Below are 16,284 nucleotides of genomic sequence, written 5' to 3'. Positions count from 1 at the left end.
AAAAGTAGAAATTAGAACTTTATTATAAACATTTCCAGAATATAAACTGATTTTGTATCAAGACTCTTTTTTAAAACTGTATGTAACTTAAGCTTATTATAATGTATGTCATTTTCCACTTTTCAATCTAGAAAATATACTGCAAGTTAGATCTAACAGAAGAAAATATCTATCTAAATTGCTTCACAGAGAAAACTAATGAATATAAAAATACCCACCCCAAACTAAAACCCAATCAAGAAATAGATTCTGTTAAGCCTATTAATCCTACTTAAATATAAATGAACTCCCAAGGGAAAAATACTTCCACCATCACAGCAACCAGATGAATAAAAGCAGAGCCACTTTCGTTAAGGGAAATTACATTATGTATAAGAAAAATGTAGTAATGATTTTAGAAAATGAGAAAAAATATTTCCATGTTGGATAGCAAGCGTACTCTGTTTCCTGTTCTCTTAGCCTTTGTACCTGCTCATGTGAGAAGAGGGATTTGAACATGAACACTGTAAAACCAAGCTTCTCAACTATTTAGTATAACCCTGGGGGAACCAACGCAAGAGCTTCAAAATCCAAGGATAGACTGGTCCCAAAGCATTTCCTCCTCTGTCCTTTCTTGGCCTTGTTCCTTTTTCTCTTTTCTGCGCTTACGTTCCTCTTTCTTAGAGGCTACATCTCGGCTCTTTTTCTCCTTCCGGTTCTTAAGCTTTTCTGTACTGACTCTGACTGTTTCTGCCTCCGTTTTGCTTGTTTGGATGCTCTTGTATTTGTCTAAATCTATTTCCCCATAAGCTTTTTTCCTCTTATGCTTGGGCCGCTCCTCCTCTGGCTTTTCTCTGCCTTCCTCTGTGTGCCTTTTCCTCTTCTGGTGTATGTGTTTATAACTAGCCTGATGGGCACTGGTACTATTTTCTGAGGAGAGGTACCTGTAAACTCCAGATTCTACACTGTATGCGCTACAGTTAGACTCGTGCTGACTCAGGTTCGGGGGTACAGGCTTTCCTGAGAAACAGTCCCTGGTGACCTGAGAGCAGCTCAGGGAGTCTAGTCTCAGCCTGCTGTCATGAGCTGGTAGCCACTGAGGTAACTGCTTTTCCACTCTTTGTGAAATACTGCATGATCTTGGGTAGGTTTGGACGGTTCCATATGGGAGTCTTTGCTCAAACATTCTACACCTGGGTCTAGAGTCGACCTCTTCTTTGTACCCATAGGTTTCCAAATAATCCTCTCTCATCTTCCTGAAACAAGTCTTTGGCTCTAAGCCTCTGGCTTTCTGCACTTTGATATAATCTTCAAGTTCATCTTGAAAAGAGTCATAAGTCTTCTTTGAATGCTTCATTAGCTTGACAAGGGATTCTCTGTAGGTAGAAAAATGGGAGAAAATTCTTCTTACTAGATTATTTAATTCTCAATATTTCCTTTACTCTTGAAGAGTCTCAAAAGACAAAATAAAGAAGCCCCTTCCCCTATCCCAAAATTAAAATCTACTTTGGTGTAAAAGTTAAATATCATAATATTATATGCCAAAAAGGAGCATAAGGAAGTCAAATGTTGCTTACGCCACTCACAAGTAATTTTATCCTTCTCAGAAGTGAGATGAAGGAGGCAAGGAGCTGACATGTATAATTCTTTTGTAGGGCCAAAAATGTAAGGCTTGTAGGATGTATGGATAGAAGGACTTACATATCCATGGTGAGTGGCCTGATCTGAGTGTTCAAATCATTTCTAAAGTTCAGATTCTTAAACACTGTTGTCTAAGAAAAGTAACAAACCATAGAGAGGTAATTTTTAAAATCTTCTGTTAACTCAAAATAAAATAAACATACATACTCACCAGACAACAGTATTGTAAGACTTAAAAATAAAATTGTAAAATGGTTTGGGAATGCTGGAAATTAGAAATCCAGCTATGAGACAAAACTACTCTTAGGTATAGGGCATGAGAAAAGATGAGGGAACAGAGTTCTGTGTCTTCTGCATAGGGAATTGGATTTTATTTCATTATTTCTGATTGGTGGAAAAGACATTCTAGAATGTCTTCTGATTTGTTCTCTATTAAAGAGCTCGTGGGAGAGTTAAGAGGGAAATGGAAGTGAAAGCTCAGAGTGGGTAGGGATTTATGTAGAGAAAAGTTTCAGAAGAAATTTCAAGCAGATATGCTAATCTTTGCTTGTTTTTTTTGGGAATGGGGCAGTACAACTACTATTTCTCTTTCTGTCCCCCACCTCAAATCCTGCATTACAAATACAGCAGAAAATGTACTTAGTATGAGAAGATAATGCCTTAGATATTTTTGGTGATATGCTTTATTTCCAAAAATTATGAGGCAGTATAACCCATGTAGTTCCTTTCTTTAACAGAAACAAGTCTGACAGCAATCTAGAGTCACCAATGATCAGCTAGTTTTACTGCCAATTTGAGATTAAAAAGGAAGTTTAAATGAAGCCTAATTTGGTGAACCAGAAAATTTAGCTCCTATTCAACTTAAATAGTAGAAAAATTCTGACTAGAGCAAAAGGTAACATAATGATTAAACATGGGCAAAAAATTTTTGACCAGACACTTCAGAAAAGAATATATACAAATGGACAATAAGCACATGAAAGATGCTCAATATCATTCATCATCAAGTAGATGTCAATAAAACCACAAAGCGATATCACCATGTACTCACCAGAATGACTGAAATTACAGAGATTGGTGAGGATGTAGAACAACTGGAATTCTCAAATATTGTTGGTAGGATATAAAATGGTACAACTACTTGAAAATAGCCTGGTAGTTTCTAAGGAAGTTAGACATCCACCTACCATATGATCCAGTTATTCCACTCCTAGATATTTATCCTAAAGAAAAGGAAGTATATGTACACATAAAGACTTATACATGAATATTCACAGCAGTTTTATGTGTAATAGCCCCAGAAAGAGAAAAAAAACCCAAATATTGATCAACAGATAAATGCATAAATCAAACAGTGGTATATCCATATAATGGAATCAATGATAAAAAGGATCAGACTACTGATACACTTGACGAAATGGATGAATCTCAAAATAATCAAGCTGACTCAAAGAAGCCTGAGAAAAGAGTACATAATACATGATTCCATGTACATAAAGCTCTTGAAAAAGGAAAACCAACCTATAGCAATACAGTGGTTCCTGGGGAAAAGTAGTCAGGAAAAAGTAGGAGGAAGCTCAGCTGGTAAAGGATCCGCCTTCAATGCTGGAGACCCTGGTTCCATTCCTGGGTCAGGAGGATCTAAGAGAAGGGAACAGCAGCCCATGCCAGTATTCTTGGGCTTCCCTGGTGGCTCAGACAGTGAGGAATCCACCTGTAATGTGGGAGACCTGGGTTTGATCCCCAGGTTGGGAAGATCCTCTGGAGGAGGGCATGGCAACCCACTCCAATATTCTTGCTGGAGAATCCCCACGGACAGAGGAGCCTGGCTGGCTACAGTCCATGGGGTTGCACAGAGTTGGACATGACTGAGCAACTCAGCACATCATTATAAGGGGCATTTCTGGGGGCATGATATGTTTACTATCTTAACTATGGTGATCATTTCATCAATACATATGTTTCAAACCTATCAAATTATATACCTGGAATATGTACAGTTTCCTGTACATATCTCAACTATACTTCAATAAAGCTACTTTTAAAAAGTCACTAATAAGATTAAAAAGATGTTCATAATTGTCAAAACTGGATGATAAGTACAGAAGATGTCATAATACTGTTTTCTCTATTTTTATGTTTAAAAATGTTTTATAATAAAAAGATTAAAAAAAAAAGATTTACTTCATACTCACAGGATGGCTATAATCAAAAAGATAGATAATAAATAATGTGTTGGCAAAGAGGAGGAAAAACCAGAAACTTCATTCATTCTTGGTGGGAATGTAAAATGGTACAGCAACTTTGGAAAACAGTTTGGCAGTTCTTCAAAATGTCAAACACAGAGTCACCACATAACCCTAGCAATTTCACTCCTATATATATACCCAAGAGAAATGAAAATCTATTGTCAACACAAAAACTTGTACAAAAATGTTCCCAGCAGCACTATTACTGACAGCTAAAATTAGAAACAATCAATGTTCATTAGCTGATGAATGGATAAACACAATGTGGCAATTCACACAACGGAATATTATTCAGCAATATAAAGGAATGAGGTACTACAAAATGGTGTAACACGGATGAAACCTGAAGACATGCAGAGTGAAAAAAGCCAACACCAAAAGATCACAGATGGTGCAGAGATCAATGAAGACATGAACTGAACCTTACCCTTATCAGATTGAGACCTTGGTGGAGAAATCTGATCATATTCACTCATTAATTGCTTCCGTTTTTTAGCATGAACTTTCTCCAAATAGTGAGACTGTGCAACAACCGAGGAGCTAAAAACCATGACAGCAGAGATTTAAAAAATCTATTTTTGCCCAATATTCCACTTCCCTTCACCTGAAACCAAGCAATCTTTTTTTTCTAAAAAAAATTAAACTTGCTTTATTTTGAGGTTTGGAGTTATTGAAGGTTAATTGCTCTACAATATTGCAAGCACAATCTTATTATAATGATTAAATAATTCAAAGTTTAGAATTACATCAACATAGATCAATCATCTGAAAACTCACAAAATGCATCTTCAATTTCTTATTTTGCTTCCTGTAAATCTGAAAGCAAAGCCAACTTTTTGAGTATGTGTTTTGTGCTGTGCTTAATCATTCAATTGTGTCTGACTGTGCGACCCCAGGGACTGGAGCCTGCCAGGCTCCTCTCTCCATGGGGATTCTCCAGGCAAGAATACTGCAGTGGGTTGCCACGCCCTCCTCCAAGGGATCTTCCCAATACAGGGATCGAACCCAGGTCTCCCACATTGCAGGTGGATTCTTTACTGTCTGAGTCAAGAGGGAAGCCCAGTGTGTATTTTACACTTGAAAAATAAGTAATATTGTTTATTTTAGAGAAAGTGATCCAAAATTTACACCTCTGAATTTGAAAACAGCACTTGCGAGTTTTACTCAGGAATTTTACTATATTTAGTCTGAACTTAAAGTCTTACACTTTCACTTGCTTTCAAGTCAAAGTATTACTATAAAATATATAAATAATTCAGGATAAATACGTATAAATAATGCTTCAGTATAAATAATGCTAACAATTGAGATGTCCTTTATTTTCAACCTACCTCATAATGTGAAATCCATTATGATTCAAATTATGGCACTAGTTCTTATAAGCCTTCTACAAAATGTATCTGTAAAATGTTCGGTCTTTGCTCACTCAAAGTGGTATCTATGAATAAAATAAAGGCAGGTAAGACATTTACAATAATATTTTCAATCTTCAACCCCGTATCATTTTATATACCATATTAAATCTTAACTTCTCAAGTTAAGACTGCTTACAAGGCTAAAGTACTAGCTTTTTGCTCATTGGAATGGCAATTTCAGTATGAAAACATTTAGTAAGCTTCTGATATTGCATATGAGCTTTAGCAAACTCCAGGAGACAGTGAAGGGCAGGGAAGCCTGGCGTGCTACAGTTCATGGGGTCACAAAGAGTTGGATATGACTTAGTGAAGAAAAACAACAATACTGTATTTTTTTAGTTGAGAAAATACTGTTCTGAAGGAGAAGTTACTGGGGCACATTACAGTAGGACTCTGGACTTGAGGGAAATGATCTGGGGCATCCAGCCTTAGTACTTTGTGTCTTGGAGCAGACATGTTTCTGATTTCTGACCTTTGTAATTGTTAAAATCCCAGCAGTAGCATCTCTCTCCCCATATTGGCTGATTTCTTAATGTAATTGATTTACTTTTCGAAATGCAAGACTTTATACTTTATCCTGTTATACGTTTAGGCCACCATTCTCATCTCTGACGATCTCTAAAATTCAGATTCTTTTAACCTTGGCATTTGCTACAATACTAGTTATAATCTAAAATGGTACATAATTTTGACAATTTCTTTAAAAGTTAAACACCTACTATAGGACCCAGTCATTTCACTCATATGTATTTGCCCAAAAGACATGAAAACATGTCCATGCAAACACTTGTACATGAATATTCATAGCAGCTTTACTTCTTATAGCCAAAAACAGAAACAACTCTATCAGCAGGGGAATGTGTAAGCAAAGTGTGGTATATCCATACAACAGAATTATTCAGCGGTGAAAAGGAACAAAATAGCAATACATACAACATGGATGAATCACAAAATAATCATGCTGAGAAACAGACATAAGAGTACCTATTATGACTCTACTTATAAAAGTTCTAGAAATACAAATTAATCTGTAGCGATAGAAAGCAGATTAGTGGTTGCCAGGCACAACCTCCTGGAGGGAGGGATAAATTGTAAGGGAGCAGGAGGAAAGTGTTCAAACTGGTGGAAATACCTGGCATTTTGTTTATGAAAGTAGTTTCATGTCAAATATCTACCAAAAACTCATTGTACAATTTTAATGAGTGTTGTTTGGTATAACTAAAGTAAACCTCATTAAAGTTTATGAGAGGAGCTTAAAGATCTAAAATGAATGTTTGGGGACAAAATTCTACCTTAACTTGTTAAACTGGATACAGTTTAACACGACTGCTCGGTCGTGTCTGACTCTGTGATCTCATGGACTGCAGCCCGACAGGCTCCTCTGTCCGTGGAATTATCCAGGCAAGAATACTGGAGTGGGTTACCATTCCCTTCTCCAGGGGATCTTCCTGACCCAGTGATTGAATCCAGGTCTCCTGCATTGCAGGCAGATTGTTTACTGTCTGAGCCACCACATATATACACACACAGATATCTGGCCAAGCAACAAGTGGGATCTTAGTTCCTCGACCAGGGATGGAACCCACCTGTGTGCCCCCTGCAGCAGAAGCACAGAGTCTTAACCACTGAACTTTAGGGAAGTCCCTAAACTGGATCTTTAAATGTTGGCTTTGTTTCCAGGAAGATCATCCACCTAACATAGCTTAAGCCAACTATGCAGAACTACTGGTTGCCACACAATGTTAATTTTCTCACTGCTTCTAGGAGCTAGACATAGGGACTCTATGGAGTTAGTTCTGGCACTTATTATATAGGCTTGGTCAAGTTTCTCAGGTATTGTAGATCTTAAGGAAATTAACAAATGTTAAGTACTTAGAAGAGTATATGGCACATAATAAATGCTGTTTTTGTTGTTGTTGTTGTTATTCAGGATTTCATCCATTTAAGTGAAATGTTTTTCCAACCAATCATTCTAGTAATTGTGTGCTCAGTTGCTTGTCGTATCTGACCGTTTGGGACCCTAAGGACTGTAGCCCGCTAGGCTACTTTGTCCATGGGACTCTCCAGCCAAGAATACTGGAGTGGGTTGCCATGGGGTCTTCCCAGCCTAAAGATGGAACCTGCATCTTCTTCGTCTGCATTGCAGACAGATTCTTTACCCACTGAGCCATCAAAAGCCCATTCCAGTAACTACAGAAAGCCAAATAAAGAAAAGATTATGCCTATACAAGTCAGGAGTCCTGACAGGAGTACCTAATTCTTTGCATTTCAAGCTAACTCATGTTTCAGAGGGACCTTTTTTTTTTTTAATGAAAGATCAAAGTTCAACTTGATTCTTACCATCTTTTCTAATTGCTGATTTCAAACCAAGTCTTATAAGATTTCAGTTTATGTCCAGTGTTAATGTTTGCTATATGTACTTTGATGTCTAAAAGAATAATGGAATGTCAAGCAGAAACACCCAATCTATTTACCAGTTGGTATGAGGTCTCAAGCAAGAAATAGTTTGTTTATTCTGAAACTCATTTGGAATATTTTTCTCAGATTAGGGTTAATTTTTGTAAAAAAAATCTAGCAAAATTCTGAAAACTTGATATTCCTATTTGTATACCACAAGTCTAGTTATAGATGACTATCCACAATGCCATTCACTTCCAGGAAAGATAGAGCGCAAATAGAAAGAAAATGTAATCTTTTATTTGGAGACATTAAACTATGTACCTTGTTATTCAATATCTGTACAAGGCTTGGTCTTATTTCAGTGTTAGTAGGTAAAGCCTTTGCAAAAGCTAAAGTAATACAAACACTGCACGTGAACTACTGAGTTAAATATGAAAAATGAAGAGTATGAATTACTTGCAATTCAAAACTGTCTAAAAAGACTTAGTATTTAATAAAATACTAAGAACCACTCCACTTTTCCTAATTCTAGTCTTGTCAGAAAATTTGTTACACCCCAATCACTTTTTCAGGGGCTTCCCTGGCAGCTAAGATGTAAAGAATCTGCCTGCAATGCAGGAGACCAAGTTTGATCCCTGGGTTGGGAAGATCTCCTGAGGAAGGGGATGGCTACCTACTTCAGTAATTTTACTTGGAGAATTCTATGGACAGAGGAGCCTGGGAGGCTACAGTTCATTTGGTCACAGAGTTGGACAGCACTAAGCAAGCATACAATCACCCTTTTATAAATTGCAAAACCTGAATTTAACTTTTGCATCGTTTTTTAATATGTCACAATAGGTTTAATAGGTTTGATGAGTAAATCAACTCGAGTGAGAAATTTACTAAAAATTTTTATGCCCACAGGACACTACCTGATTTGTGTTGTGACATGACATTAAAACTAAGTTTTTAAAAATACTTATTAAATATCTTTAATCACTGAAGGAAAAATGTTTGAGAAAAATTCGAATGTTAATTTGGCAAGTTTTACGTGTAGTTTCCCTTTAATAAACTCTTATTTAAATATACCAAATTAATGACACAGTACTACACTTTTCAAGTGAGTTCACTAAGAAGCATTAAAGGACATTTTCCCCACTACTTGCATCTTCTCTCAGCAATGTTATGTACCATTCACTATACTTTGTTGAAGTTACCCAGAAGTATTTTGTTTTTTCATGCAACAGGTAATAGTGTTTTTTAAAAATCTCGATGTCTAATTGCTTGTTACTAACATTTACAGATAGTATTGGTTTTGTATATTAACCTCGTACTTTGTGTCCTTGCTAAACTCACTTATTCTAGTAGCTTTTTCAAAATTCCTTGGGGTTTTCTACATAGATGATCATTTGTTGTTTAGTTGCTAAGCCGTGTCTGATTCTTTTGTGACCCCGTGGGCTGTGAACTGCCAGGCTCCTCTGCCCATGAGATTTCACACTGGAGTGGGTTGCCTCTTCCTTCTCCAGGTGATCTTCCCGACCCAGGGACTGAACTTGAATCTCCAACATTGCAGGCAGATTCTTTACCACTGAGCCACCAGGGAGCCCATAGATGATCAGATCATTAGTATCAGCAAACAAAGACAGTGTGATTTCTTCCTCTCCAATCTGTAAATCTTTTTTCCTTGTCTGACTATAGGACGTCCAGGACAATACTAAAAAGAACTGGTGAGAATAGACATTCCTGCCTTGCTCCTGGCTCTTGAGTTTGGCAATCTTTTAATACTATTATAACCTTAGGGAAGACTAGAGCACAGCATATATATCAGGAAAGGAGTTCCCAACCCCTGGGCCACGGACAGTTAACTGTCATGGCCTCTTACAAACGGGGCTGCACAGTGGAAGGTAAGTGGCCAGCAACCAAGCAAAGCTTCATCTGTATTTATAGCTGATCATCATCGCTTGCATCCCCCAGTCTGTGTAAAAATTATCTTCCACGGAACTGGTCCCTGGTGCCAAAACAGTTGGGGACCGCTGTTTTAGACTAGGTAACTGATTCCGTTCTCTTAACCAAAGTATGCTGCTGTATTCTTTTTTACCAGAGGGTCAAATTCCCTTTAAGAAGTTTTGAGAGATGCAGCGTATACTTTCTAGCATCATGAATATTCTTCACTGAGTTAGTTATTAACCTTGCCTTTTCAGGAAATGAGATTAGTATATGACCTATGAGTTTTCCATAGAACTGGAGGACTTAAAGTTATTTTACACTAATACAATCACAAAAGTAACAGGATTTGCTATGGCACATTTCCAATGACAAAACATAAAGGAATCAACAAAATCATTAATTGGGATTACTGGTTACACATGTAATATAAAATTTATGTCTATTTATTTTGGTTGCGCTGTACAGCTTGTGGGATCTTAGTTTCCCAACCTAGGCTCCAGCAGGAAAAGTGCTGATTCCCAACCATTAGACAGTCAGGGAATTTCCTGTCTTTATTTAAACTAAGCCTTTGGTAAAGAATCCACTCATGAATTGGACTCAACTCGTGGGTTGGGAAGACCCCCTGGAGAAGGAAATGGCAACCCACTCCAGTATTCTCTCCTGGAAAATTTCATGTACAGAAGAGCCTGGTGGGCTACAGTCTATGGAATCACAGAGTTGGACATGACTGACAGAGCACACACAAATGGTTTGAAAATCAATCATTGTAAGTAATCTATAGCTAGCTAGCTCAAGGATCTTGACTAGATCAACTAAGAAATTAGTTTTACTTGGGCCCAAGGCAGACATTCTAAATCAGAACGTCATCAAATACGTACCAGTCCTTCCAAAAGGTCAGAAAATGTAAATACGTCAGTAAGAATGATCATGTCCTAACATAAGAACTTGGTTCATGGGAGGGGCCCTAAATGGTTTCTGAATAAATATGAGGGCTTATTAGCTTGATTTTCTGTCATTTGTCTCGAATCTCTGCGAAAAAACAAAGCAACACTTCAGACAATTGCTATGTAAATGGGTTACATTCAATAAGTAGTTAGAAATGTTCTTTGTTCTCAAAATGAGTTTTCTTTTAAAAAGCCAGATTAGAAAAAACTGTTTGCTGTGGTTTTGTTTCTACTGATTTCTTAGGAATATTATTATTCTGAAAAAAGTTTTTAACTGTCAAAAATATTTGAGAAATTTCTTTTAATGAATTACAAAGTGTCCTGGAAAATCTTACTACACCTTCACCATAAATGTGATGTATACTTCTTTTCATGTAAGTCTGGTCATGTGGTATTTGAGTTTTTGTGATTGAGTTTAATTTCTCAATTTCCTATTTGCAATTTACACCTTCTATATATTCCCTGCTTGCAAATTCTTAATCCTTACTGATCTTTATTATCAAGCCCAGTTTAAGAGAAGCTCCTTCATAAGTACTACAGCTACAGGTGAAAATGGATCAGGAGTTTTAATAGTCCTTTCAGGATCTTGAAAAGAAGAGTGGAATCTAATAATTGAAAGGATGACAATTCTCAGACACCTTTTGGAGGAATCTTAAGAAAAAAAGATACTGGCTAAGTACTAGACAAATTTTTTTTTTCTCTTCTGGCTCATGTACAATTGGAAATTACATTAGGTATTTATAAATATCTAAACTAAAAATATACTGGGTCCTACCAGTGTTTTAAATAGCATATCAAATATTTACCATTTGTTAAGCAGCAGTTAACTGAACAATGAATAAGGATATTTACTTAAAAGTGACAAGAGGTAATTTTTAGGTAGTAAATTCTATTTTCCAAATCCTAACAAAACCTCAGCTGTAACTCACTACTCTTTGAACGTCATTTGATGGCCATTGTAAGTCAAAGTTTCACGTTTTATGAATTGCTGTTCTAGTACACAGCCAAGCCAAACCAGTTCATAATTTTAAAGCTGGCGAGGTCCTCAGTTTGGTTAGTGCAGACTTCCTCAACCTTGACACTGATATTTCATGTAGGATAATCCTTTGTGGAGGCTGTGGTGTGTCTATGTTGGTGCCCTGTGCGTTTCATGTTGTGTGTGGCATCTCCGGCATCTAGCAGATACCAGCAGTACTTCTGCTCACCAAGCCGTTCCTTGTCCAGTGGCAAAAACCAAGAAAAAAAGTCTCCAAACATTGCAACTGTCCTCTAAGGTAGTCGTGGGGCAAAAGCATCTGTTTGTGATAGTCACTCAATTGGACTAGTCCAACTCCCCTCCTCACAGATGGCAAAACAAGTTCAGAAAGTTTGGGACTTAAGTGTCATACAGCTAGTTGAGAAATTAGCACTAGAATCTATTTAATCGACTCCTATGCCCGCATAACCACCTTGAAGCAGTACAGAAAGATAATATTGCCTGCCAACACTCTGTTTTGAACTGATTTTGTTTAGTCTTTAGTAACTGCACATATTCAAAGTCATTACAAAAAACAAAAAACCCACTCCAGCAAAAGCTGGGTTTTTTTTCCCCATGAGAAACTGTTTCCAAATTTCTGTGATGTGGCTATGGAAGCTAAGCTGAATTGTAGTCTTGACATCTTGAATAGCTCAGGCTTGTTAGTAAGAGGCAGGAAGTTTGGTATGAAAGCAGAAAATTCAGATTTTATTTTTTTAATCTGAGAACAGTAATACTAACCTAGGCTGATTGAAGACACTAAACCTAGTCTTCTAAAAGTTGCTATCACTAAGGAACTTAATGAAACATCATTTGGTTGCAGTTTCTGATTTCCATTTTTAGTGAATGGAATTTATGTAAAATACTTACAAAATGTTCTAAGAAATTTATAATATTTTACTGCTTTGCCATTCCTCCAAGTGAAACGTATAAAAGATTTTCTAAAAGTATACAAAAATAGAGTATACTGTGGAAGATGAAAATAAAACTTATTTTAATGAAGTTATTATATTTACTGCTGTCCCTCAGGAAAAAGGAAAATTAAATTATCCAACAATGTTCCGGCTTCCACCAAAAATAATGTTCTGGTTTTGTTTCTCTGGAGACAAAAAGCAACATGAGGCAACACTGCAAATACTAAAAATTAACTATGAAACTGAAGATTGCTGAATGTTCTACTAGAATCTTCTGCAGTGGGATCAAGCTCCACCATCCAAAATCATTTTCAAAACTGCCTTAGAGAAAAAAAAAAAAACTGCCTTAGAGCCTAAACTCATAGTTTGGAACCAGCAGTTTATTTGCAGGTATACAATACTTGTAAGAACTCAAACATCTCTTAGATCGAAATGGTCAAGAAGCAGCTCTTTGTTTTAGGGAAAATGACTTGGTGAAAACTCTAAAAACTCTAGGCAGGTATACTCCTTTCAAACTTCTGCAGAGACTTGACCAAATTTTAACATGGTCAAGTTCGAATGAACCAGCCCCACCGATGAGCTCAGGTCTGGAAAGGCTCACGGCTGTCAAAAAATATTTACTGTTTGTTCTAGCCAACACCTGATGAGGTCCCTGGCCTCTTTTACACAGTTCTTACTAAAGGGTTTACAACTGCGAACCCTTCCTCAGTCTCTTTGAAAGGTATTTCTGTCTCCTATAGCTCGGGAGTGTCTGAGTCTCATGATCTGAAAGTCATTCCTTTGAAATGTGATGATCACGTATTTCAGAGCCTCTGTCTCCCAGTTTCTGCGGGAAAACAGAATTCTCACTTCCGTAATTGCCAGCAAGCTGACACTGCCCAACCCTTTGTAATTTTGCACTTCCCCGACTCTACTTGAACCCCACCTTTCCCCATTCCTTCATTTAAGACCCCCAGTCACTTCTGCGAAAAGTCGGAATGGAGCTCAGTCTTTTTCCTACTATCAGTAGTTACTGAATAAAAGTTGTTTTCGCCGCCCTAACTTTAGTCCTGCTTTGACATTGGCAGGTACCTATTAAAACTCACACCACTATCAAGATGAGCTTGTACATCTTGGAGGCTTGTTTTAAATGGTGTTACTCTCAAAAAACCCGGGGAAACTCTGCGAAGTGATCCCTCAAAAATTTCCCCCCCTCTTCTCTTCCTCCAGGGTCCCAGGAACTTTGGGCTCGCGTGTTTACTTCCTATTCTCCCCAAACTCCGACTCCACTTCTCCCTCCGTGTGAGTGAGGTCGCTACTTTCCGGGGTGTTGAATTTCACCCAGCGCAGGTCTACGCCCTTCCGCGTCTGGGGCCTTTCCTCTCCTTGCCTCGGTCCCCATCACGTCCTCCCCTTCCCTCGCCCTGACACTCTAGATCTAGTCTCGGCCGGGTCTCCTCTCTCCCGCTCCAACCTCAGCTCCCCCGGCAGCGGAGACGTCCCTTCTCCCTCCACGATCTACGTGGGAGCCCGGCGCCCGTTTCCTAGGGGTGACGGGTGGGGAGGGGAGCGGAGAGTCTCAGGTCCTGTCCACTCCGCCATTTCGCACTCTCCGGGCGCGCCGGGCCTTTACCGGGTCGCAGGATGGAGGGACTGAAGGCCCGGGCCGCCCCCGCCGCCGGGGCGGGAACTCACCTTCTCTGAGGCAGGGGCAGCGTCTACAACTACTGTCCCCCTCCCCGCCAGCGCCGCCAGCCCGGGGATAGGCCGAGGTGGAGGTGGCGGAGAGGCAGGGACAACCGCTGCCGCACCGCCGCCTCCGCCGCTGCCGAACAGGCGGGGTAAGAGGAGGAGGAGGAGGCGGAGACCGGACTTCCTGAGGGGAAGTCGCCGCCACCACCAGCGGCTGACTGGACGGAACCGGAGACCATGGCGGCGAGGCGCGCTACTGCGCTGGCGCAGTCTCCCGGCTCCGCGAAAACCCCGCCCTCCCGGTTGCCTGACCGGCTAAGTCAGCCACTTCGCGAGTTCTCGTCTACCCTGGCTTGCGTTAGCCTTTCTTTTGCTGGTCCTTCGTGTTCCTTGGTCTTTTGCTGTTCTTTGGTGATTTCCCTGGTGGCTTAGTCGGTAAAGAATCTGCCTGCAATGTGGGAGACCTGGGTCGGATCCCTGGGTCGGCAAGGTTCCCTGGAGAAGGAAAGGACAACCCACTGTAGTATTCTTGCCTGGAGAATCCCATGGACAGGGGAGCCTGGTGGGCTACAGTCCATGGGGTTGCAGAGAGTCGGACACGACTGAAGCGACTTAGCACGCACCCACCATTGGAAGAGAGGAAAAACTCCTGGGGCAGGTCACCTTGGAAGAGTCTGAAACCAATTAGGAAGCCGGTACCCTACGATCCTACAAGCAGGGCAGCAAAGGAGACACAGATGTAAAGAAAAGACTTTTGGACTCAGTAGGAGAAGGCGAGGTTTTGAGAAGTGAAGTCACTCAGTCGTGTCTGACTCTTTGCGACCCCATGGACTGTAACCTGTCAGGCTCCTCCGTCCATGGGATTTTCCAGGCAAGAGTACAAGAGTGGGTTGCCATTTCCTTCTCCAGGGATCTTCCCCACCCAGGGATCGAACCCGAGTCTCCCGCATTGTAGGCAGACACTTTTACCGTCTGAGCCACCAGGGTTTTGAGAGAAGAGCACTAAATCATGTGCGTTACCACATGGTAGTCATATACATTACCATATGCACTTGTACCAGTGCAAGTTCATTACATGAGTCGGGGCACCCAAAGCTGGTGCTCTGGGACAACCCAGAGGGATAGGGTGAGGAAGGAGGTAGGAGGAGGATTTAGAATGTGGGGGGCACTGATACTTGTGGCTGATTCATGTTGCTGTATGGCAAAAACCATCACAATATTGTAATTATCTTCCCATTAAATTAATTGAAAAAAAAAAAAAAAACGAAACCAAAAAAACCTAGGACTTTCCTGGTTCTGTAGTTAAGAATCCACTTTGCAAAGCAGGGGACTTGGGTTCACTCTAAGATCCCACATGCTGAGGAGCAACTAAGCCTGCCTACTGCAGAGAGTCCATGTGCACCAAGGAAAGATCCTGCATGACACAACAGAGACCCTGACTGCTGCAACTAAGACCAGACATAGCCAAATAAATAACATTTTTTAAAAAATCAGGAAAATACACGCCTTCCTCCCTTACCAGTTTTTTTTTTTTTTTTTTTGTTAGAGCCTTTAATACAGGGTGGAAAATCCTTGGTCTTGATATGTTGTCATCATTGCTCTGTAAATGATCTCTTTCTCTTTCTGACACCCTCAGTGTATTCATATATACATACACACCGGTTCATTTCCTCCTCTAATTCCCTATCTCCCAAGGAAATTAATACTCTGTGGTCATTTCCTTTCTTATGAATATAATATATGTGAGAAAGATATACTCATTTGAAAGGAATATATGTGTGACTGGGGACAAAAGTTTCGATTATTTTTGAATTTCATTAAGATTCATGTCTTTCTCTAGCAGTATTCTGGGACTTGTTTCGCTTGCTGTTTTAAGGTACATCCAAGCTGTTGCATATACATGTAATTTACTCATTTCATTGCTGTAGAATATTCCACCCGTCTCCCAGTTGTTGGGCACGCCCCCTGGTGCACTCTGCAAAAGTTTCTCTCCCGTATGTTCTCCTTTCTTGTCAAACTAGTATTGCCTAATTTCAGGTTCTCATTATCTTTTGTTAGAGCCATAGCAATATCTGCCTTACTTATCATCATTCCTGATTTTGTTACTGAAACTGGGTTCTGGGCTGA

The 16,284-nt window shown here is 39.5% G+C and overlaps 1 protein-coding gene across 6 annotated transcripts; it reads right to left on the bottom strand.

Annotated features, from left to right (window-relative positions):
• On the bottom strand, positions 1-14,313 carry KRCC1 (lysine rich coiled-coil 1). Of its 6 annotated transcripts, none has more exons than XM_070479317.1 (5): positions 14,161-14,313; positions 5,201-5,307; positions 4,297-4,409; positions 3,142-3,334; positions 1-1,355 (listed from the first exon to the last, which is right to left on the bottom strand). In XM_070479317.1, exon 5 carries the CDS (start codon positions 1,334-1,336, stop codon positions 563-565), a length of 774 nt encoding a protein of 257 aa, XP_070335418.1. In that variant the 5' UTR covers positions 1,337-1,355; positions 3,142-3,334; positions 4,297-4,409; positions 5,201-5,307; positions 14,161-14,313; the 3' UTR covers positions 1-562. The 6 variants fall into 6 exon arrangements, with proteins under 6 accessions (XP_070335418.1, XP_070335423.1, XP_020745136.1 ...); XM_070479322.1 differs by having other exon boundaries at positions 3,142-3,261; XM_020889477.2 differs by lacking the exon at positions 3,142-3,334 and adding an exon at positions 2,808-2,843.
• Positions 14,314-16,284: the final 1,971 nt, after the last annotated feature.

Source organism: Odocoileus virginianus, chromosome 2 (genome assembly GCF_023699985.2).
Source record: "Odocoileus virginianus isolate 20LAN1187 ecotype Illinois chromosome 2, Ovbor_1.2, whole genome shotgun sequence".
In the NCBI taxonomy this organism is placed as follows: Eukaryota; Metazoa; Chordata; class Mammalia; order Artiodactyla; family Cervidae; genus Odocoileus; species Odocoileus virginianus.
Note: the sequence above shows the minus strand (reverse complement) of the source record. Positions and strands in the feature narration are given on the sequence as shown.